This window comes from Labeo rohita, unplaced genomic scaffold, assembly GCF_022985175.1.
Source record: "Labeo rohita strain BAU-BD-2019 unplaced genomic scaffold, IGBB_LRoh.1.0 scaffold_72, whole genome shotgun sequence".
Taxonomy (NCBI): Eukaryota; Metazoa; Chordata; class Actinopteri; order Cypriniformes; family Cyprinidae; genus Labeo; species Labeo rohita.
This window is the reverse complement of record NW_026129656.1, coordinates 723,511-749,084: the sequence shown is the minus strand read 5'-3', so window position 1 is coordinate 749,084 and position 25,574 is coordinate 723,511. Positions and strand designations below refer to the sequence as shown.

The window sequence follows — 25,574 nt, the reverse complement described above, 5'->3', positions numbered from 1 at the left end:
TATAAAGTGTTCGTTTAGTCATTTTGTAATTCAGACTGTACAGGAGACTACTTACCATCAGCCTACTGTATGTGGTAAATGTTATTTACTTGTGGAGATATTCCAAAACAGAGCGGTATATTCTGCTTTCTTTTCAGTTTCATTATCTTTCAAAGTTTCAGGTCAGTAAGATTTTTTTTAAGAAATTAATACTTTTATTTAGCAAGGATACATTAAATTGATCAAAAGTTATAGTAAGGACAATTATAATCTTACAACAGATTCATATTTCAAATAAATTCTGTTCTAATTTCTCTTCATCAAAGAATCATTGAAAAATACATTGTGGTTTGCACAAAAAAAATGTTCTCAACACTGATAATACAGAAATATGTATTTATGAGCGGCATATTAGAATGATTTCTGAAGTATCATGTGACAATGGAGACTGGACTAATGATTCTGAAAATTCAGCTGTACAATCACGGGAATAATTTACAATTTAACATAAAAAACAAATTCACAGTATTGATGCTTTTACTGTATTTTTGATCAAATAAATGCAGCCTTGGTAAGCATTACAATCTTTCAAAAAATAAAAATAAAATAAAGTAAATAAATATATCCCAAACCTCTGAATAAATACATCAAAGCAAAGCTAAAATGACACGGCATGTGTATCATCGTGGTATTTTGATAGCATTTTTTAAAATGAATTCTGCGTAAAAAAGGGCTGAGATATGCAACATTTCCAGATAAAAAGATAGCATTCTAGTATTCTGGCACAGCAGTTCCCCCGGCAGTGCTGAGGGATATAGGGGCGTAACCTCACAAGTGCCTGTTCTGATGAGCCGTGCCTTTCAGCATGCTGTAAGCTTGAGTTCATCTGGGAGAAAAGCTGTAGATGTAGGGGTGATGGGACTCAACACTCGCTCTGTCACCCGATATCCTCTCATTTCCATGTTTCTCCTGATTTTGGGGATTCTGTTTTTCCTTTCAGGTGCTGGCCAAAGCTCCAAAGCTCACTGTGCTGTTTCCCATGACCAGTTCTCAGCTCACTTCATCTTGGGTTCTCATCACCAGAACTGATCAAAGCCTTCTCCAGCGCACAGGAAGATTGCAGCGACTGGCCTTACCTTGATAATGGAACTGACAAGAAGATCAGAGGCCGCTCATATGAATGTTCTCAGTGTATGAGAACTGATTCTCAGTCAATTTTGTCTTTTGTGTCTCAGATGATGGTATTTTTAACCAAGGATGAAGCTGATTTGAGATCAGTCCTGTTACACTGAATAACAATGGCATAATGGTTTCTCGGTTCACACTCAGGACTCCTGTTCTGTTCACTGCTTATTCAAAAACATACATTTAGTGATTATCTACAATTTTTTTAGCATGAAAAATGTTTTGAGAACAGCTATATTGAGCAGCTGTCTTGAGACAAATACTAGAGAACGCCATCAGGCTACCATGTGTACATGTATCAATCAAATGTGTGCATGTATACACAAAATATTTTAATTCATACAGCTTCGATTATAAGATTTTTTCCTGGATGTAAAAATTAGAATCCTACTATGGAGAAGGCCAATCGTATGAATATTAATTAGGTGAGTTAGTTAAGTTGGTGAGTAATGCTCCTAGAGCGTTTAGTAACGTCATTAAAATATATATTTGTAATAATGTAGTATTTTTTTCTTGATTTAGTTGGCCTATCCACCGCTTACCAGTGTACAATGCTGCTAAATCAGTTAGGCGAGTGTCACGTCACCTAATTAATATTCATGAGATAATCCTTGGCCGTAGTAGTATTGGTAAATTCACTTGGGGGAAGCCCAATGAGCACATCAGTTGCCGCGCATGCGCATGCCCAGAGAGCGCATAGAAAGTTTGGGAAATTTGCTTCAGTAGACTTTAGTAGTGTATTAATGGGACGCCCCGGCGTTCAGTGAGTGTTTGTAATTGTTTTATGCTCATAGGCACGCGTGAGACTTTTTCACAGTGGACGGGAAATTCTTTTAGAGCTTTTTTTAGTAAATGTTCTGAATTGGATTACGTGCGTAATGATACTAAGTAAAACGTAAGTACCGTTTTATTTGTGCTTCTCTCTTTCCGCTGCATCGCACACCACCAAACTGACCTCTCTGAATTGAATTTAGGTATTGTGTTTGCACTCGTTTACAGACATTATCGAACAGTATTTCCCATCGTATCTAGTGTCTTTGTCATTTTAATTTACACAGCTATTTATTTCAAGCCAGATCTACAGTAATTGCTCGTTTTTCCTATGTTTGGGAATTATGCGTGTTTCTGTTCTACTCATTTTTTTATTGGAGTTGTTTATTTTTACGATATTTCAAGGTAACAGAGCGTTTAATAAGCAAATATTGTTTGTACGACGAAGACGCTGACTGGAGAAATAACTTTACAAAACTTTTATAAAGTTGCTCAAGAAGCTTTAATCAGTGTGTATCAAACTAAACTGTCTGTGAAGAAAATGTGAGGCATCATTTCGTCTTGCCTTGCATTTTGTTTGTAGCATCTGTATTTTTCCCCCAAATGTTTTGTGTAGCACAGGTTGATAGAGCGCGCTCAGGTGGTATTGAAAAGAACTAAAAAGTTTTACAGTTTTACATTCAGTCTGCAGTCGGTGCGCTTTCGCGTTTTTAGTTGGCGGCCAAGTACAGCTCTATTCCATTTGTCAGCTACATTATATTTCGGTTTCGCTCAACTTATAAAGTTTGTGATAGACCGATATATGGGCCAGTAGGGGGATTTCTTAAGGTGTTCGTCATTGAAGAGTTAGCTTGTGCTTCTTTAAAAAAAAAAAAAAAAAAAAAAAATCTGCCGACTACCTTATCGATACTGGAAATGTTTTTTTTTTTCATATATATATATATATATATATATATATATATATATATATATATATATATATATATATATACTGTGTGTTATTATTATTTTTTTTATTTTTAAATTAGAGTATCAGCAGGTACCTTCTTGAGCCATGGCACAACATTCAGGTAAAATGGGAACATTTCTCTTTTTATAAAAAGAGAACAACACAGGTCATTTTGGCTGAAGTCATTTTATTTTTTAACAATAAATTGACACTATTGTCTTTAGTGCGCGACTGCAACAACACCATAAATGAAAAAAATACTTTAACATTTCCTGTAGCACCTATTAACTATTGCACCTTAACACTATACCTATGCCTAAAACCTATTTTCACCCTTAATTTCTGTGTAAAAGTGTGCATATGTATGCAGCCCGTTTTAGTGACATCTTCCTTTTTTCCATTTCTGTTTTGTCGTCTTGTCTTTCTGTTTCCTTTCTTTGCTTGTCCTCCTGCCATACTGTCTGCAATGCATTTAAAAAAAACAACAACCTCAATTTCTGTGTAAAAGCGTGTGTGTATTTGGCCCATTTTAGCCTAACCAGCCATTTCTAACTAAAATTACTTTTTTCACAAAAACCGAAGGAACTTTTTATTTGAAAGAGCATGTCAAAAGAGTGTTCATAAACCTTTGCTTTGTTGTTAAGCTTGCTTATAATTGCTTAGTACCCTTATTAGTGATGAATAAAATTTACTATGTCAGGCTCACTTACCTGACAAGCTTCGTGTAACACTCTGCCCTGCCTGTCTTAAACTCCGATCAATCAAACTAATTGTTACATGTTGAGGCAACAATCCAAGATCAGTTATTGTGCTTTTCTGTAAAAAATTTAAAGAGATATGACACTACAATCTTATTTGGCCCATTTTGCCTAATAGCCCATTTCAGCTGACTTCACCCTACGTATTCAGCATACATGTGAACTCCTTTAAAACGGCTTCAAAGCCTTCAAAGATGCACCTCATGAAGTTGGTTGAGAGAATGAACAGTTTGAGAAGAGCTGAAGTCTATACAGTTGTTTCTTTGTAGTACTACACAGTACTTTCATTAATAACATTTCTTCACTTTGATTATTACTCCAAACGTGGAAAATGGTGCAAACTGTAGTATTTGGAAGTGCACATACACATGGATTCCGGTTACGGCATGCTCATGTTTTTGGCAGCACAGCCTCTTGCTTGCTCTGCCAGTGTTCCTGAATCTGTGTCAGCTTCACTTTTTCTCTTTTTTTTTGTGTCATTGTCCTGTGGCCTCATTGGCATTAATTAACTGGACTGCAGGAAGGAACATCACATAGGGTGTGTAGATGCTCAGAGCACAGCACATGTGGCAGGAGTTTCTCAGAGGAGGAAGGAAGCACAAAGGGCTTGAGCGCTCTCACGTGCTGGGAATTCTCAACACCTTGGACCCTTTTGAAAGTGTAACCTCAGGTTAAACACTTCACTGGCAGCAGCACAAGCACAGAGGGGAAGCACATGCTCATTACAGACGCCCTCATGTTAATTGGGCGACAAGAGCTGCCAGGTGCCTGACCCCATAGGCTCACTTCAGATTGCCCCATTGCTGTAAACAACCTCATTGTTTGTTGATCGGCGCTCGTGTGCTTAAAGCACGCAAACGAGGATGAATTGCGTGATGTCATCTTGCCATGCTATAGTATAGTAGAGTTGAGATCAGCTGGGCTCTTGATGTTTAACTGGCAGTATTGCTTTGGATTTGTGGCTTTTTAAACCAAGATGATTTCGGTGTAGTTTTTTTTTAGGTTAAAATGTATGTCACATGTGACCCTGGACCACAAAACCAGTCATCTGTCAATTTTTTTGAAACTGATTTATACTAAAAGTTGAATAAATAAACTTTCCATTGATAGATGGTTTGTTAGGTTAGGACAGTATTTGGCCAAGATACAACTATTTAAAAATCTGGAATCTGAGGGTGCAAAAAAATCAAAATATTGAGAAAATTGCCTTTGAAAGTTGTCCAAATTAAGTTTTTAGCAATGCATATTACTAATCAGAAATTAAGTTTTGATATATTTATGGTAGGAAATTTACAAAATATATTCATGGAACATGATCTTTACTTAATATCCTAATGATTTTTGACATAAAAGAAAAATTGATAATTTTTACCCATACAATGTATTGTTGGCTATTGCTACAAAGATACCTGTGCTACTTAAGACTTGTTTTGTGGTCCAGGGTCACATATATGTATACACTACCAGTCAAAAGTTCACTGATGAATAAAGTGTTCAAAAGAGCAGCAATTATTTGAAATGGGAGTCTTTTGTAAAATTATGAATGCCTTTACTGTCACATTTAATTTGATAATAAGAAATGTTTATTGAGAAGCAAATTAGCATAGAATGATATGTGAAGGATCATTTGTCACTAAAGACTGGATGCTGAATATTCAGCTTTATCATCACAGCATAATGTTACATTTTAAAATATATTAAAATAAAGAACAGTTATTTTAAATTGTAACTATAATTTTAAATTGTATGCTGCATTATCACAAAAACATTAAAAACAATATTACTGTTTTTATGTTGATCAAATAAATTCAGCATTGGGGAGCATAAGAGACGTCTTTCAAAAACATTTGACTTTTAAATGATAATATAGATAAAATGACAACTATTCATTGTAGTTTCTCAACAAATGGACTAGTCACAAGCTATTTAGTGAAGTTGGTAGTTTATCTATTTGTGACCCGGGTCCACAAAACCAGTCATAAAGGTCAATTTTTTACAGTTGAGCTTCATACACTATCTGAAAGCTGAATAAATAAGCTTTCCATAGATGTATGGTTTGTTAGGATAGGACAATAGTTGGTCGAGATAGAACTATTTGAAAATCTGGAATCTGAGGGTGCAAAAAAATAGAAATATTTAGAAAAAAATTTAATTTAAATTTGTCCAAATAAAGTTCTTAGCAATGCATATTACTAATCAAAAATTAAGTTTTGATGTATTTTGAGTAGGAAATGTACAAAGTATCTTCATGGAACATGATCTTTAATATCCTAATGAATTTTGGCATAAAAGAAAAATCAATCATTTTGAGCCATACAATGCATTTTAAGCTATTGCTGCAAATATACCATGCTACTTAAGACTTGTTTTGTGGTCCTGGGTCACATTTTTGTTCTTATATATTTCAGTGATAATTTGCATGCTGTTTGACCTTTTAGACAGTTTGCAGTGTAAAGTTGTTTCAGTGTATCAATCTTGTTTCCCACTGCAGATATACGTCACAACCGTGAGGAGAGTGAACAGCTTCTTTCTTGTGAACTTTTCACCTGTGGTGTATCATTTGTCCAAAAAAACGAAAGTCTTCGAATTTTCATGGAACATACTTTGACATCCAAGCACAGGAAGTGAAATTCATGGCCACCATCCCTGTCCCACCACCCCCAATCCCTCCTCCTCCTCCTCCTCCTCCTCCTCCTCCACCTCCACCTCCGCCCGTCTCCGGCAGCGGTCTGACCCGTATGGACTCTGGCCGCAAACACCGGCTTCGCAACCTCAACTGGGAGCGGATCCCCAAAGAACGCGTGGAGGGCCGTAAGAGTGTGTGGAGTGGCTTTCTTGATGACGACTGTGAGCTCTCCATTGACCTGAACTCTCTGGATGAGCTCTTTGGGCAAAAGGAGGGCAAAAAGCCAGACCGGGCCAGTGGCTTCCGGCGTAGTTTACGCCGCTGCGGGTCTCCACAAGAGACGAGTGTGGACAAAGTAAGAGCAAGTTTTTTTTCCTTATCCAACACATGGAAGAAGCCAAGGGTGTACAAAACTACATTTTTAACATGAACTTTTTGGTTTTGTGAAAGGCCTGTTTTGTTGCTTTTGGTCAGGTGAACATCAGATAACACATTTTTGATATTTTTGTGTTCAAAAAACAGTTGAATGGACTACAGGAATGAAATGTATTAATTTGATTAAACACTCTCATGGCTCTAGATGCTGAAAAACAGCAAGACACACTGCTGAAAGCTGGCATCTGCATGTGTTCAATGGGAAAAAAAAAAAAAAACATATTTCCAGTGATTGTCTTCAGTTAAATTGTTTTCAAGTTGTTTAGAAACTATTGTCTTAATTTATTGTTAAAGGCCATGGATTTTTTGTAAAAGTTTCTCTTTTTGATAAATGTATAGGCTACATCATAATCAACCTTTTTTCTATATTTACAGCATGTTTATTGAGGATTTTAACAACTTACATTGTTTAATTTAAACTAAGCAGTCACTTTTGCAAAATTGTTTGTGCGCTCATTACCTTAATTTGTATTTGTAGGTTATGCTGCTTGACTCAAAACGCAGCATGAATGTTGGGATATTTCTGCGACAGTTCAAAATGTAAGTTTTGGTTTAATTTTAACTAGTTTAACTAGCCAGGTCAATTGAAAATACAATGTTCGCACATTTATCTGCAAACACGGACTACATGCATAAATGTATATTATATTGGCCACCCTGCTTTCTAGACATATGCATGGGCTGTTTATAAATGGTGGAAGTGATATAGTCCCATTTGTCACAAACAGGAAGTGAAGGTGTCCTAGAGAGTGTGTCTTAACACTTCAGGCAGGCAGTAACTGCAGCTTGTTTATTTTTGAGCCATTGATTGCCCTCAGATGGAGGAAGATTGTGTGAATGTAAAAAGGGTCGTGGGGGCAGATGGCAAGTATTGAGAAGATGCTATCCAGTCAGAACAGCTGGGTTTGATGGCCAGTGAAGGCGATCAAAGGTCACACCTGCTTTTTGGTCAAACGAGCTGTGATGAGAAATGGAACCTGATCTCTAAAGTGGCTTTTCAAAATTTGCGCTGAGATTAAATTTGTCAACTTTGATTCAGTCGTTTCTAGTGAAATGTGACTCACTCCAGTGTTGCAGAGTGAAAGCAGTGTATACAGAAAATCTTAAGCCATAAATCATTATTCATCCCTTTCAACACAATGGCCTTTGTTTTATAAAAAAAAAAGGTTTGTTTTTGTCATGTCAGCACTTGCTTTCTGCGTAAATATATGGGTGCAGCAGTGCCCATTTGAGTTTGAAAAGCTTTTCCATGGGACTGATATCTGTCAGAACATGTGGAGGAATTACAAAGAAGTGCTTATGCAGGCAAACACATTTCTCTGTGTGTAAGCGCACACTTTTGAAGTGTACTAGTATGAATTGTACTCAGCTGTGGTCAAAGCAGGTCTTTGTTGCTGTACGTTCCTTTTTCCATTTTACACTTAATGAGAAAACCGCAAGAGTCTTCAGTACAAGAACAAATAGGTCAGAAAAATAAAAAAAAAATATAGGCCAGTGTGGTCTTGTTAAACCTCTTTTGATACAAGCAAAAGAACCAGCTGTTTGATTTATGATTGGCCATAATAAAAATCATGTTTGAAATGAAAGACTAGGGGCGAGCATTGCAGTGGAGGAGTGTTAAAAGGCACAGTATTTTACGCAAAATGTAAACAATATGAATGTTAATTTGATGCTACTGTGCTTAATTTTCACTCGATATGCCTATGGACACCAAAAAGAGACTGTTTGCACAGAAAAGGGACACTTGTGCCATAGACATTCATTGTAATTGCATACATGTGTACCAGGGTTATTAACTAAAACCTTAAAACATTTTAATTTCTTGAAATTAAAAAAGACAGATAAGTCAATAAATAAACTAAAACTAAACTAACTTAAACACCTTTTCAAACTGAGGGACAAAGTAATTTCTTTTAAAATAAAAAAATGGGATAAAAGTAGAACCCTTGGCCCTTATTTATAATACAGCTGAGCCAGTGATTTGTACTTGAAAGTGATATCATTTTCAGAGTGTTTCCTCTTCCCTCAGTGCTGCTAGGGAGATTGTGGAAGATGTGAGACGAGGAGTCGGAGAGCGTTACGGAGCTGAGAAACTGGCAGAACTCTGCAAGCTGCTGCCTGATAATGAAGAGGTATTGTATACTCTGACACGCCACACTTCACAGAAACACGTCTGTGCTTCCACGATTTAGTCTGTTTCATGTTAGGAAGAATTAGACGTGATGCTGCTTGTTTGAAATCTTCTTTTTACTCCCCATGACATCCTGTTAAGCAACGGTCAGCCACTAGGTTTTTGAGCATCGATTGGCTTTAGTTTTTAGGTGTGTTCTGCCCTGTTAGCCACAGTCGAATGCCTTCACCTGTTTTTCGGCCGATTCTCAATGCCGAATCAGCAGCAGAACCAGTGACGTAGTAAAGAGGGTTAGGGTTAGAGTCTGACATTAACTTAGCCTATAATTTCTTTTTAGGTGAAGTGGGTCATCCCTAACTTATCAAAAATTATTCTTAATTATTCTGCATCTTAACTAAAAACGCATGATTTATTAACAATTTTTTTTTTTTTTTTTTTAACTATGTTAAAGGTCAGCCCACTTTACCTAAATCCCGGTGGCCCGCTTTATCCATCACTTTCAGCCAGCAATATTTAAACACCATACAAGAAAATGAACTTTTTTGTTTTGTTTTTTTTTTACAACATTTCTATGCTTTTTATTCCCTGTTAACAGTAGTATCAAATAAACAGGAACTGTCACAAAAATGTTTGTTCACATTTAGTGAGCAACCTTATAATTACAAAAAAAAAAAAGGGTTTTATACCTTTCACCATGACACAACTACCAGTGTCATACTACATTAATCAAAACTATTTTATCATTTAGAGAAATAATGTCCCTTTAATTAAAAACCATTGTGATGCTCTGGAAGTGTAAACCCATCAAACACAGTACAATCAAGCTTAAACGGCCCACTAAACCTGAATTCACCCTATGATTTGGTTGTCATGATCCCGTAAACGTATTGATATTATTCGAGGAGTCATGGTACCACACAACACTGTTCATAATCCATAATTCAAAAATTCAACACCTATTCAAAATTACCCATTTTAACAGAAGTCCATATGCGATCTGGGAAACCCGTCAGATGTCACGCTGGGACGGTTTAAAGAAAATAGGAAAAGTAGGTTGAGTGCCTAAATTGTTATAATGGACTATTTCACATCCTGAGATGACGGATCGGATGATGAAGTTACTAAAGAGGAGGAGTCCGATGACAGTCTGTTGTATGCACAGTGCACGAACAGTTGCGCTGCGCTTGCTTTTCTACAATGTAAACTACAATGTGGGCTGCATTATTCGTGCTATCGTATGAGGAGAGATCAAAAGTCTTAGTCTGTTAGACGTTAGTCTGTTTGTGTAACGATGCCGCACAGCACTCCTGACAGATTGCTCTCGCTAAACCTGTGAATAGAAAGCGAAACCTGTCTTACTTTTAAACCCGTTTTTTTCAAAATTCCATTTCTAAAAAATCATAGCCATCAGCCAACTTATGAAAGTCATAACTTTTTGTTCAAGCTATGGACAAAATTAAGTTTTGGAAAGGGCTTGAACCCAGCTTTCATATGGTATCAAAACCTAAAAAAAGGTAAAATTTCACCATGTGTTGGGTTCTCCTAGATTGCATCACATATACCCAGCGGAAAAATAAACATCCTCTTGCATTCAACTACTTTTATTTCTAGCGAATTTCTTATCATGTGTAATGTTTGTTTTGATATAAATTAAACCACTGAGACAAACTGAACAAATATCACAGGCATGTGACAAACAGAAAAGGAATAACAAGATCCTTAACAAAGGTGGGGATGTCTGGTTCTTTCACCAAGACATTCGCAATTTCTCAAACACATCTAGAGGGGACACGTTTACACATGGTTTGGGACTGCAGGAATGATCAGCTGTCCTTCCTGTCTTAGGCTTCTTAGATTACATTTTACTGCTTTGGCCACTTCTGCTGTCCTCATGCATGCCTGTAGCGTGTAGACTATGTCATGTTCATGTAGATGAGCAAGGTCACTGGGCGTCTTTTTCTGATGTTTATTATGTTGATGTTTGAGTCAGCACAAAGTTCTCTTTAATGTCGTAAGTTATTATAACCATCATCCTAATTCCCTGTAAACCATTAGTGTCTTAATGACTGTTTCACAGATTGTGCAACAATTGTTCACGGTTCATAGAACAAGTTTGAGAAAATATTGTTTCCATTAAAGATCTGTAAAGCTTTGGATTTGAATTTTATAAAATTCTTTAAAATACAGAATTCTGAAAAAGGGTGTTTCTTTCCTGTTTTATTTATTTTTTATTTTTTATTTAATTTTTGATGAGTTTATCAGAGATGCACAGGCCACTCTGGCGTGTGATAATTGTCAATTAGTTGAATTTTTGTGCCGTGGCAGAAGCAATCTCTGTCATTAATGTTATTTACAGTAAAGAAAATGCCTCTTTGTAGTTTAAAAGTATATAACTTGTGCATATGTAGTAGTCTGTCATAACAGCAAAAGGGAGTGGCCTTTAAATTCAAAGACACACAAGAAACAGATGCAGCTCAAAAGATAAATAAGTGCGGTAATTGAGTGTTCATAAAAACTTTATATAATTAAAACTGTAATGGTATCTTTATGAAGAAAATTAGTAAATTACAGTATTAATGAAATTAACTGAATTGTTTAAAATGATGTTGGAACCTCAAACAGTGGCGTGATTGATTCAGTCCATGTAATCAAAATCTCCCTCTGGCCAGGCAAGCAAAGTCGGCAATCCTAGTTGGAATAAGTGAATCTAATACTGTCAAACCGTTATACCCTAATATCTGTCATCACATAAATCTACTTTGTATTTGTTTCTTTTTATCCAGGAGGCCAGACTGAAGAAGTTCAGCGGTGACCGTAGTTTATTGGCAGAGCCGGATCTCTTCATTCTCTCACTGGTGGAGTTACCCAGGTAAGAGTTCAGGACTAAATGCTCAAATATAAACACGTCAGAGCTTCTTTCACCGTTCGCTCATTAGTCTGCTCGTCCACTCATCATCATCACTAGCTTTCGCATGCGTTTGGACGTCATGATCCTCCAGCAGGAGTTTGACCCTGCGGTGACCTCCCTCTGTATGGCGGCCAGATGTCTGCGGGAGGCAGCGCGAGGTAAAAACTTGCTCTCTTTCTAGATTTGTTTGGACCTGTTGCAACCCTGAAAGCTTTAGCTCACCACCTAAATTAACTTCATGTGTGAGCCACGAAATATCAGAGATCTTGCACTCAGCCTTTAATGGAGTTTTGTTCTAGTATTTGATGATGTAAGTGGATCCTGATGGAGGGTTTCACTGATGTGGTTGGTGCTCATGTGTTGTTTATGCAGAGCTGCTGAGCTGTCCGGAGCTTCACTACATCCTGCGCCTGGTGCTCAAGGCGGGAAACTACATGAACGCTGTAAGTGTTTTATCTGATGCTCTTGCATCAACACTTACTGGCAAAATCTCCTGGTATGAGTCAGTCTGAGGTTTCTTGTGCTTTCAGGGTGGTTATGCTGGAAATGCTGCTGGATTCAGAATTTCCTCTTTACTTAAACTGGCTGACACCAAAGCCAACAAACCAGGCATGAACCTCCTCCATTTTGTCGCCATGGTAAGTGTCGCTGGTAAACGTATAACAAGCCACAGTTTCATAGATAAAAAGAAAGTAATCAAGTTGTTTTTGTCTCTTACAGGAGGCTGTGAAGAAGGATAAAGACTTGCTGATGTTTCACAGCCGCTTAAGTCACGTTGGTCCAGCTTCAAGGTCAGAATACAAACAAACTTTTAACAGTGTAACAGTTTAAATCCCCAAGCTCTCCAATACAGGAGAGTTTCTTCTTTCAAAACCTATATTAATTATGCACATTTTTCAACTTCTCATTATTTTAATACCAAAAAACACCTTAAGGAAAAAAAAAAAAATCTCTCTCAAAAAAAAAAAAAAAAAGTATTTTACGTCAGACTATTTTTATTGCTACTGTTATTCTGACTTAATTCTTTATTTTATTTATTTGTTTATTTATTGAGTGAATGAAAAATGAACCAGTTTTCATGGGTTTTGTTAAAATTAGCTAACAAATGTTCCACTTAGGACATCAGTAGTTAATATTATAAAGAAAACATAAATCACTATCTTTTTTTTTTTTTTTTTTTCTGGTCAGGTTATCAGAAGAATCTGTGGTGGAGGATCTTTCTCGACTACAAAGCAGAGTCGCTGAACTCCGAGTCCGAGCTCAGGCTGATGCTGAAATCGAGCAGCAGACGAGAACATTTCTAGAGGTTCGTTCCCATTGATGTCGAGATTATATTCAAAGATGTTGACATGTCTGTTCAGCATGTAAGTTCATCATGTCATCTTTCAGGTTGCGGAAGTGAGGCTGCAGGAAGCTCAGGATGAGCTGGAAAGTTTACAGAAGACCAGTAAGGCCATTGTGGATTTCTTCTGTGAAGATGACAAGTCTTTCAAACTGGAGGAGGCCTGTCATATCTTCCACTGCTTCTGCCATCGCTTCCAAAAAGCTGTGCGGGTGAGCTATCATGATGACTGGACTATCTCTTTAAATTACAATTACTAAATAAAATTTACAATGTCCAAATTTCTTGCCTGAAGCTAGAGCTGCCAAAATCTGAATCTGAAAGTATGGTACTACAAACACACACAAAGTTCAACTCAACATATCTTCATTTGAATGTGGCACATAGCAACCACTTAACTGATGTTTAAGTGGTTGGATGGCTTGGTAAAATAATTTAATTTTAATTTAATTTAATTTAATGTATAGTGTTTTTTTAGTGTTGTGGGTTTTTTTTTTTGTTTTTTTGTTTTTTAGGTAGTTACAGATAATGCCATTTAAAAGCATGTTAATTAGGGGTGTGACTCTGCACTGGTTTCACAATTCGATTATGATTATATAAACAATTTGATTCAATATCACTGGGGTGCCCAAACTCAGTCCTGGAGGGCTGGTGTCCTGCAGAGTTTAGCTCCAACCCCAATTAGACATCTGAACCAGCTGATCAAGCGCTTACTAGGCATGCTAGAAACTTCCTGGCAGGTGTGTTGAGGCAAGTTGGAGCTAAGCTGGACAACAGCCCTCCAGGATATCCCGATGCATCATGGTTAAAATAGATTTATTTTGTGCTTTTTTTTTTTTTTTTTTTTTTTTAAATCATATAAGTTCTTTTTTAAATAATTACAAATTATTAACAAATCAAAACAATTGTTAAGAATTTAACCAGGTAAATATAGCTTTAAAACATACAAGCTCATATAAAGTAATAAAGGAGTGGGGGGGAGACAATTACAAGTGATAAACAAAAAGTACTTCCAGTATCTGAGAATGCTTTAAGAAGCATTAAGAAGTATCCGAAAGTTTACAGCTATAATGAGCTGCATTCACACATATGCACAGATCTGTTTAGACATATCAGATGTTTTGTCCTGTTCTGAAAACATAACTGACTGTGTTTACATTAATTTCATATCATAAAAGTATTTGGAGATGCAAGTGCATTTAAGCGCAACTGCAAGCTTCAGGACAAACAAACAAAGCGCATGTCTGTCAGTACTTGAGTTTTGGGCGTCTAATACATACTGCATTCCAAACAGCATAAATGAAAGCATATCTAAAGTAAAAGACTGAAATATCAGCAAGTGGAAGCACACATTGTCAAGCAATGCACACGTGTCTCAAATGGGAAATTTTAAAATGCTTAATGCATTAAAACAGTGTTTTTAAAAGACCAAACTCAAACACATTATTAATTAAAGCTGAAAGCAGCATTGAAAAGGCCCTCGCACCACCCGGTGGCTTTAGGAAAACAGTGAATGGTGAGCAGTATGCATTTAAAGTGGTAAATATAGAAGTGGTGGCGCTGAGTCTATAACTGGCTATTGGCATGTAGATGTCTTCAGCCATCACTTTTTTTAATAAAACATTTGAAGTTTGGTGCAGAATTTTGTACATGTATGTGAAACATAGCTTGAGGGGCACTTTGTTGAAATATTATAGGTGGTACTATTGAGCCACTTTACCACACCCACTTCTGAAACCCTTATCAGAGGTAATATTTTTTTTTTTTTTTTTTTTTTTTTTTTTTACCACTTCTGTTGTGTGTGCAGTTTCATGAGTTTGAGCATATTTAGGCCCTCAAAAATGTGATTCCTTTTGGAGAAGAAAAGTCTGAGCAATTCCAGTAGGGTCCTTGCACCATTGGTACTTGGGCCCTAATAAAGCGTACCATGCACAGACAAGCAGATGAGTCCAGAAAAAGAATGCATCACATTAAATGACGTGTCCCACAAGGAAAACGATTACGAAATCAGAATCGATTCAGAGCATGTTTTTTCCCGCACTAAGCTGTTGTTTTTTTTGTTTTGTTTTGTTTTTTTTTGTCCAGTGGATTCCATGAACATTATAACTGATGACATGAATCTGTAAATCATTTCCGTCATTCAATCATTTCATTGAAATTAGTCAGTTTACACTGATTTATGGAAATGAAGTACACAAATCTCAAACGTGATTTGTTTTAGGGCTGTGCATATATATAACTAGCATACATATTTCACTTTTTGTAAGACGAAAGCACCCCTACAACAATTTCTGAAAGTGAATGGTAGTGTTTTACTCTAGCATTCCACAAAAATGTAATTTTAACATTAGTGTAATCATTTTAACATCAGTTTAGGAACTGAATAATTAAAAGGGAAAAAAACTACTTAGTCTTCACTCTATGAATTAATATGCACTGATTCTTATTTAAGCTACAAAAGTTATTTAGGTAAAAGCAGTGAATGATTTTCTCTTCGTCTTTTGTTCATCATATTGCGAAATGTCGATAATTTCAATATATTGCACAGCCTTAATTTGTTCATTTGTTTCCCAACAGGAGAACACAGAGCGAGAATTACAAGAGCAGCGGCGTTTGGCACGTGAGCGTGAGAATGTGGAAAAGCGGCGATCTCTGGCTCTGTGCACTGGACTGGAAGCGGAGCAGGAGTCTGATGATCTGGAGCACGCGCTACAGCGGAGTTTAAGTTACACGGGAAGCCGCCGCAGTCTGCGCAGGCTCTCGCAGTACTTCCTCCGCTCCGACGAGAGGAATATGAAATCTAACAACCAAAAGCACTGCGAATCAGAGGGTGGAAACCTTCATGCTCTTAACCCTGATGGATTCAGCAAAGACTCAGAATTTAGACATTCACTACAGAAGAATGATACAGACACTGAGAAAACTAAACAAGGGATAAATAAGGTCAAACAAGCTCAGCGTTCAAGCACAGATTCAACGTGTGATCTGCAACGAGATGCGAATGCTATGAAAAGCCATTCCAGGTTGAATACAAGGACGGTGCCTAGTGATAATGCTTTTGTTGCTTTGGGAAAAACAAGTATCACGTCACATCAACAGGGGGCAGTGAATGTCTTGGCGCTCACAGGACTATCCCCTAACAAAGTTTTGAAAGTTGAGAAACCGGTTCGAGACACCTCTGAAAGGCTGACACAGATAGAGACCAATACCTCGGAGGATGCTAAGAATAAAGATTGTGTAAATGGCAAAGAGTCTCCATCTCAAAAGGGAGTAACACCACAGACAGAAGCCAAAACGGTTACTACTTTGTTGGGAGAGACGTGGTCAAGTGCATCTTCTCCTCCTGCAGATAGTCCTCCTATAGCACAGGAGACCTGTAGCCCAGACAGAGAGCATGTTTACCCGGGCATTGGAGAGACGTTGGAGTGCCACACCCTAGTGAGGGGCCTACGCTCCTACGAGAGCCTTTCGCCAACTGTGACGAGGCCAACCACCAATCACTGCTCCAAATGGAAGAAAGAGCGGGAAGCCGAGGAGCGAGATGGCACAAGCTCACCGCATGCTAAGGATGATTCCCGTCTGGTAAAGACACCTACTCGAGGACCAACCAAAAGACTGCTGGTACAACGAGGAGGGCCCGCCAACAGCAGCGGGATCCCAAGAGTGCGCACAAAGGCGGAACCGGCTCCTGCCGACGGCTTGTCAGCTAGTCAGGTATCACGCCCTTCCCCTACACGGCCCACGTCCATTCGCACATCGCTGGTGACACGCTTCACTGGCGTTCAGAATGAACTCAAGCGCAACGGTGGTGCACGTCAGAAGGTAAATGCCCCGTCTGACACGGGGAAACAAAAAGGTGATGCTACTGAAAAGTTGAACCAGGAAAAGGACAAATTTGTGAGGGGCTCACCGCTTCGCGTGTCCAAACGGCTTGCGCCCAACTTTGAATCCCAGACTTCCAACACCATACCCTCTCCCACCGCTGCTACAACTGCAAAGACAATCCGCACCACCATCATAAGTGCAGCCAAAGCCAAGACAGCCAAGAGTCCTGGCACCAGAATCCCAGGTCCTAAAATTCCTAAACCTGCCTCCCAACCCATGTGGAGATGATATCTGGTTTATTGGACTCTGAGCAGATGTGGATTGTTATCTGTGCATTTATGAAATGTCTTAACATGCATAAGGAACTAAATTAATATATGTGTGAACAGTCAATTCAAGCTGCCAGTAAATAAAGGAGCCATTCATTGGGTCTGCCCAGAATGGACACTGTAATGGATCCGAGCAGAATGACTGCTGCTTTCAGAGCTCTCAGCTCTCCGATTCAGGTCACAGCAAGTTTCGCCTCCCATTTCAGGACTTTGATGGAAACTGTCAGGAGAGTCTCATCCAGCACTGTCTTTAGCTCTACCTCTGAAAACTTGAGTGCTCTGTGCAGGTAACAGCGCACATCAGAAGGGTTCCTGCCAGAACCTTCTGTCAATATGTGTTTTTTGTTCGCAATGTTAGAATGTTGAAACGAATGGAGCTGCCGTAGTCAAACAGTAGACAGACAGAAGTGAATGCTCATGTCATGTTACTATATTGATTTTTAACTTGCCCTTTCAGGTCAAATTGACTGTTTACTTGAGTTACAGGTACAAATTAATGCAAAACGTCCATTTAAAATATGATATGTAATAATTCAAGATCCCAAAGCAAATATGTTGAAGTAAATTGTGTGTGAGGTGTGTGTCCATTTGTACATGTAGGTTTCTTCAACTCTGATGCACTTTACGGATGAAAGAGATTTATTGCTGGCCGAAACGGTATTTGTGGTCATCTGCTGTACTTGCCTGTTTTGTTTATATGAAATGTTAAATTAATAGAATCAAAAACACAGCTGCCATTTGTAATATTTGTATTTGTAAATGAGTATTTGAAATAAAATATGAACTTACTGTTATTCTTTCTGCACGCCTGTTCAAATCTGAAGTTTTTAAATGTAACTAAATTAATGCTGGTTGGTACAAAAAGATTACTGCAATAATCACAAAATAAGGATACAATGGGGGAAAAATTATTTGATCCCCTGATGATTTTCGCATTTCAAAAAGTTATAAATTGATTTGCGTTTAAATGAGTGAAATAAATATATGATTCCCTATCAATCAGCAAGATTTCTGGCTCCCAGGTGTTTTTATACAGGTAACAAGCTGAAACATGATGCTTTGGGGGTGTTTTTCTGCTAAGGGGACAGGACAACCGCACCGCATCAAAGGGATGATGGATAGGGCCATGTACCGTAAAATCTTGGGAGAGAACCTCCTTCCCTCATTGAAAATGGGTCCGTGGATGGGTATTCCAGCACGACAATGACCCAAAACACACGGTCAAGGCAACAAAGGAGTGGTTCAAGAAGAAGCACATTAAGATCCTGGAGTGGCCTAGCCAGTCTCCAGACTTTAATCCCATAGAAAATCTGTGGAGGGAGCTAAAGGTTTGAGTCGCCAAACGTCAGCCTTAAAACCTTAATGACTTGGAGAGGATCTGCAAAGAGGAGTGGGACAAAAACCTGGTGACCAATTACAAGAAACATCTGACTTCTGTCATTGCCAACAAGGGTTTTGCCACCAAGTACTAAATTATGTTTTGCAAAGGGGTCACTTAGGAGTGACTTATTTCACTCATTAAAATGCAAATCAATTTTTTGAAAAGTTTTTTGAAATGTAGATTTGAAAAGATGGTGCTTAAGTAAGGACGAGGTTCTCCACAAATAGTTTTTCATCTCATTTAATATCCTTTTTCCAAAGTAAAACAGAAATAGTAAATTAGACTATGAGACTCTCAAAAAGTCTCATATGAGCAACCATAGATATGAGTGAAGCTTTTTTGCTTTACATTGTTCATTTTCAGTACTATTGTAGAAAAACCCCATTGGCAAGTTTGTCAGCCACTATTAATTTTTGCAGTAACTGAAATTGTCTTGTGACACAGATACACGGATTTAAACTGAGTGGTATGCAGTTGGTCATGTGAAAGGTTATATTTTTGGCAACTGTAAGGGCCCTTTCAAACCAAAAGTGAAATGAATAATAAAGGAAGTGCCTTTGCACCTCACTCCCAATTTCTCTCAACACAGGGACCTGAGAGCTGTCAGTGAGTAAATGGGAAAACAAAGTAACTTGCTTTACTTATTTGAAAAGTAACTCAGATATTTTCTAGTAAAACTGAAACTAATGCATTATTTTACTACGTAACTATTACTTCTCTCATTGCTTGTAAAGCATTACACTGGTGCTAATAGGGCAGCTACATTTTGAGCCTTTATTGTTTTCGCTCTGTCAGTGACTTATGCCAAAGTGATAAGGTCAGGGTGGGCAAATGAACCAGAAGGTCCTGAAACTTCCTCATATTTTGCAGTCCTCATTAACAGCTCATTGTTTTGTGGCCCTCGGTTGCACTCAAAGGCCCCTGAACTCTCATCCCCTTCTCTTGACACAGTCACTCCCAACTTGTAAACGTTGCCATGGTGATGCTTCAGACATGGTCAAGAATCCAGAGCTGAACAGTGGGAGACGGGATAGGAAAAGATGCTAGTCTGGGGTCTCAGTGGGAACGATCCTTTTATAGAACATAATGACGCCAGAACTCTTGGGAAAGGCAATAAACCACTGCTGTCTGTCTGTGTATCCATGTGCACACATGTCATTCAGTGCATTGCCGGTCTGATCAATCTATGTCAGTGACATCATTATTCTGTGGGAAATGCAATGAAACTTTTGGAAAAGTCACAACTAGAATAAAATTGGCCTGTTAGAGGCGTTAGCCCTCCGTGAACTCAAATACAATTTATTCATGATATCGCCCCCATGATAGATTCTAACTTCCGTTTGGGTGCTCTCGTGTTCCGGTCTCCATAGAAATCCATGTTAAAAGGAGGTAAAAGATCGACTGAATTAATTAAACTTACACTTTCTAAATATAACTAAATGTAAAAATGTGAGTAGGGTTAAGCTGTGCAATAATTTGACTAGAAACACCAGAGACCGGAAATACAAAGATTCTTTCTGTTATGAGGTGGACAAGACTTCCGTGTTCGGGAAAAAGGTGGATATAAGATATACTTTCATTAAGCAAACAAGTACTCACTGCTGTGTTTTTTTGTGTTAAATATTTGACCACGGACCACAAAACCAGTCATAAGTGTAACTTTCTCAAAAATTAAGATTTATACATCATCTGAAAGCTGAATAAATAAACTTTCCGTTTATGTATGGTTTGTTAAGACAATATTTGTCCGAGATACAACTATTTGAAAATCTGGAATCTGATGTTGCAAAAAAAATCTAAATACTGAGAAAATCGCCTTTAAAGTTGCCCAAATAAAGTTCATAGAAATGCATATTACTAAAAAAAATTACGTTTTGATATATTCACGGTGGGAAATTTACAAAATATCTTTACTTAATATCCTAATGATTTTTGGCATAAAAGAAAAATCAATAAATTTGACCCATCCAATGTATTTTTGGCTATTGCTACAAATATACCTGTGCAACATAAGACTGGTTTTGTGGTCCAGGGTCACATATGTTGATTTTTTCATTGTATGTTAAAGTAAAATGCCTGAAAGCAGTCACATTTTGACATTTTTACACACACATTCCTGTAACTCTCCCTCTTGTCCTCTCTTAATCATTCATTCTCTCAAAATAGTTTTGAGCTGCAAAAAACAACAACAAACAAACAAACAAAAATAGAGACTGACCCAGATTTCAAAGTGAACTGTCCTAGATTGTCAAAAGCAATCAAGATTTTTTCTTTTCTTTTCTTTTTTTTTTTTTGGTTCATTGGAGCACCCTAAAAGTGTAATATGTATTTACTATAAAGTGTATATATGTATACTTTTCCTTTTTAACCCTCAAGCACCCTTCGGGACAAATTTGGGCAAATCATTACAAGACTTGTACAGGTACTTTTAAGTTTTTTTTAAGTTTGCCACCTGAACACACACACAAAATTTGACTCGATTTAACAAAGTTGAGTGTTTGACAAAAAAAAAAAAAAATCCTAAATCTGTCCTTCGTGGACAAAAATGGTACTCATAGGAAATGAATGGGAAATACCAAAATTCAGAGCATTTTTTTATTTGTCCAATAAGAAATCAATAAATCCAACACAATGCAGATTATACATGCACATAAATGAATGTGTGAGCCTATACAACATTCTCAATGTGGCAAACACACACAAAAATACATTCCCATACACAAAGCACTGAATGACCTATAACACAGTGATGATTTTATTTTTTTATTTTAGCATTTTTTTTGTGCCACTCACGCACACACACTTTAAAGTCAGATCCTACTGCAAGTTTTTTTGATGACTCCAGACAAAAATGTCTTAAACATGCTACTTGTTAGGTTTATGGTTTATTTAGGTATATTTTGGCAGCTTTGTATAGTCTCACTTAACACAGATGTGTGTGTGTGTTTTTTTTTTTTTTTTTTTTGTTTTTTTAAGAGGTTAAGTTGGTTAAGTGGTTTACAGATTTCAGCCTATATGCAGTCGTACAGTCATACAGTGGCTACTGCAGTTTTTGTTTTTTTGATATATTTTTTGTCACCAGATGTCACCAAACTCACCGAAATTTTAGTTCGGCTGTCTGAACTTACTTTTTTTTTTTTTTTTTTTAACTTTTTTTACAGACAGCAGAGAGAGCAACAAAAACTTTGCAAATCGATTCGAATGAATTATTGAAAAGATTCAGTTCATAAGAGCGATTCGTTCGCGAATCCGACGTCATGACGTCGTGATGTCACGCTCGCTCTTCTTCGATGGTTTGTAGCAGCGCTATAAATACCGGCGCGCTAGGGCATGCTTTCTCTCATTTTTGCCATGTTGCGGTGGAAGTGCGATAGATCATATAAGAATGAGAAAGTTAGGCGGCTACATGAAGGTGAGTTTTACTGAAACTACTAATTGTTGCGTGCAATTTGTAAAATTATATTATGTTTCAACCAGGTAGAAATAAGACTGAAGAAGTGTGTGATACTAACTCGTGCGCCCGCGGTTTATAGCACGTGGCTGTTTCCTTGAGATTTTGGTAGTTGCTGTGAAATTAGTTTACTTTAAAACAGAACTTTACAAGTTACACTTTCCCCGTGGTACGTGTCTGGAACACGTCCCTATATTTGTACGTTAGTTGAAACGCCCTTGCGTGTATTATACAAACAGCACTGCTGACACTGTAACACAGCATTTAACATGTGCTGTTCTCTTAATTTTAGGTGGCTGAATATGGTCTGAATTTACTCCTGATGGAGACTTTACAACTACTGTAGCTACGATGTAAGTATATTTTTCTACCTATATTGAGACCCCAGCGGTAGTCAGCTGTGCAGGCCCGTCCATGCCTGAACTAGTGTTACTCTGCTGGAAGAGAAAGGTGCTGCCGTTTGTGCTCCATCAGGTTTGGCTGTTTTAGTGAAACCTGGTGGACAGCACAGGTTATGCCGTGCCTTCTGAGAGTGGTCTGTGCTCACAAAATGAGGCAGGCCTAGTCTGGGGGCGAACACAAGTCAAATGTGATTCTTGTACTTGCAGGCTTGAGCTGGAGTTTCTAACTAGGTTTGTTGTTACAGGTAACACAAGACCCCAAGATACCTTGATCCCAATGGCTAGTTGTGTTGAGAGGTGAGTGATTGGCTTTGACACTTTTTTTTTTTTTTTTGGTCACATTAGGCAAGTAAAATGGGTTGTAAATGTCACTTCATGTTGATTGATTTGTTGTTGATGTTATTTATCTTTTAACCCTAATTGCAGGACTAGGTAAATGAATGTACAAAGATTTTAAAGGTCCATCGAGTTCATCCTAGTGCGGGTAAGCTTTAATTATCACTTCAGTGTTGTGATCCAAGAGGATACCATCATAGAAGAACTGTTCCTCTGTGATGTCTTTTAATCTTGGAATAGCATATGCAGGGTTGGCACTGATTTTTGTTGAGACCGTCTACAAAAATCTGACAAAGAAGCCTGCTACACTTTATTTATTGTTAAATGTCATAATTTGATGCTGGTTGTGTGTTTTTTTTTTTTTTTTTTTTTTTTTCCCTCTGTTGTATCTTCAGAAGATTTATTTATTTATTTAATTACTATTATTATTATTATTATTATTATTATTATTATTAGAAATAAATATATATATGTGTGTGTGTGTGTGTGTGTGTATATATATATATATATATATATATATATATATATATATATATATATATATATATATATATATAATAATAATAATAATAATAATAATAATAATAATAATAATAATAATAATAATAATAATAATATTATTATTATTATTATTATTATTATTATTATTATTATTATTATTAATTTTTTTTTTTGATGTAAAAGTGATCAGTGAACACTAAGAACTGTTTAATGTTTATGTAAATGCATGTATAAAACTTGCACCTATTTATTTTGCCCACACTTTTTTTTTTTTTTTTTTTTTTTTTTTTTTTTTTTTTTCTTTCAAATTTAGAGTGAAAACCCTAAACTCTGCAGGACCGTGTCTGTCTAGGACCAGGAATGAGGAGCCCCGACCTAGAAAAGTCCAGAGACATGGGACGTCTGAATGCTGAATGTTAATGCTCTGGGTTTTTTTTTTTTTTTTTTTTTTTTTTTTTTAAATAAACTTTTGTGGTTTTCAAATCCAGAGTTTTACTCTTCTGTCATGATTATAGACTTTGACTTAAAAAAAAAAAAAAAAAGAGGTTCTGAATGCGTGGTTTAGGAAGTGTCCATTTCCTGTCAGACCTCTGGTTTGAATGAAGTGAATACTTTGTCTCCCTCTACTGGAGTTAGATACAGATCTAATTTTTCAAAAGGAAAATTGAATGCAGGTGCTACTGGGAGAGGTAGGTTATGCGTGCATTTGTTTTTGATCTGCGTCAGTCATTGCTTTGTGTAGTACGCTCCAACCAAGAAAAATGGTTGTAAACTGTACCAGAAAAGGGTTCTTCGGCTTGTAACAATAGCGGAACCCTTCTCATAAGGTTCCATTAAGAACCAGGTTTTGAAAATGCTATACAGGACCATAATAGTGTATATAAATGACTTTTTTAATTATAGTTTTTCATTAACATTAATATATTTATTTTGTTATTAATATTTGTATATATTCATTAATATGGGTAATGTTTATTCCTCAAGTTGCCTGGTATTACAATATCACAGCATCTATTAGGGTTTTGTATAAAAACATGTTAATTAGGTAATTTAATAGTTAATTTATTTTTTTTTTTTTTAATGACATTAGAATTTGTAGGAAAAATGGCAATGCCCCATCGACAATTATTAGTGGAATACATTAATAAATAGCAATTGACATTGAACACACATACTTGAAGTGGAACAATAGCAACTGAAAATGGTAATTTGAAGACCAAGCTCCAGTGAAATATTTATTTTTATAATCCTCTATGATGCCTGTAGGTCCATTCGTGTATTTCGGTGTGATTGAGCAGCAGTTTCCCTCTGCAGATGATGAGGTTGTAGGATGTGATGCATCTGAAATGCACAACTGAGTTTAGAGTTACCATGTGTCTCTTTCCATTTTTGTTTGTAAAAACACACAATAAAGGACCATAAATTAAATATTTTTGTAACTTTGTGGTAAAGAGAAGTATCCTTAACTGAACAGGGCTGGTCACACATGTTCTGAAAAGAGAAAAAGACCTAAATTGGTAGGAACCCCGTTACAATTTGAAAGTTTATTATACTGATTATAGACATTTTCAAAAAAATCATTTACCTGCTGAGAGTGTGTTGACGGTGTAGTTAGACAGCTGAACTCCAGAAAATCCATAATGAGTTGCTTTGATGGTTACAGATTTGAAAAACAAAAGGGTGGGATTAAAGAACCTTAGACTCTGACACAAAACCATTTCAGCATTAAAAGCGTTCTTTGAGATGCTGTGGTTCTCTAGAATAGAACTGTTACTACATGTAAAGAACCATATATTTTTTTTTTAAAGTGTATAATTTTCACCCAATGAGCATGTTTCTGTACAAGAAATCCAAAAACTAAAGTGACTACACATACAGAATATGATGGTGTCCATATTTAACTATATGTAATATGTAATCTCTAAAAATTAGAGATTTGCTTTGGCATTGTTCTGAGAAACCTCATTCTTGTGTATTGCAGCGGTACACTTTTTTTTTGCTAGCCTTGGAGGCTTGCATTAAGGCAGCTTTGTGCTTCCATGCAACTGAGTCTCTTGGTGAAAACCTTATTTAACAGATTAAAAAAACACAAAAAAAAAGTTCAATTTTAAATGATGAGTTAAAAATGGCTGTATTTGGTATTATTGAATATTACAGAAGGAGTATATTAATATCTAATAAATATACACTTAAAAACCTAAGCCTGTTTTGCTTACAAGATATTTTCCTCTGGTGGATGAAGATTAAGCTTCCTACTGTGAGTCAG

At 36.9% G+C, this 25,574-nt stretch overlaps 1 protein-coding gene, 1 long non-coding RNA gene and 1 other non-coding gene across 3 annotated transcripts; all 3 read left to right on the top strand.

Moving 5' to 3' along the window:
• The first annotated feature begins 1,840 nt into the window (after positions 1–1,840).
• fhdc2 (FH2 domain containing 2) lies at positions 1,841–18,032 on the top strand. The gene is made up of 12 exons (XM_051104447.1): positions 1,841–2,059; positions 6,134–6,623; positions 7,182–7,243; positions 8,733–8,835; positions 11,618–11,703; positions 11,800–11,900; positions 12,115–12,185; positions 12,273–12,380; positions 12,463–12,533; positions 12,931–13,048; positions 13,132–13,296; positions 15,662–18,032. Exons 2-12 carry the CDS (start codon positions 6,276–6,278, stop codon positions 17,195–17,197), a joined length of 2,769 nt encoding a protein of 922 aa, XP_050960404.1. The 5' UTR covers positions 1,841–2,059; positions 6,134–6,275; the 3' UTR covers positions 17,198–18,032.
• Positions 18,033–21,904: 3,872 nt separating this feature from the next.
• LOC127161714 (uncharacterized) lies at positions 21,905–23,751 on the top strand. The gene is made up of 5 exons (XR_007827156.1): positions 21,905–22,031; positions 22,363–22,423; positions 22,717–22,768; positions 22,898–22,955; positions 23,622–23,751. It is a non-coding gene; the product is annotated as an uncharacterized LOC127161714 (long non-coding RNA).
• LOC127161732 (small nucleolar RNA SNORA74) lies at positions 22,454–22,651 on the top strand. Its single transcript, XR_007827164.1, has one exon. It is a non-coding gene; the product is annotated as a small nucleolar RNA SNORA74 (small nucleolar RNA).
• Positions 23,752–25,574: the final 1,823 nt, after the last annotated feature.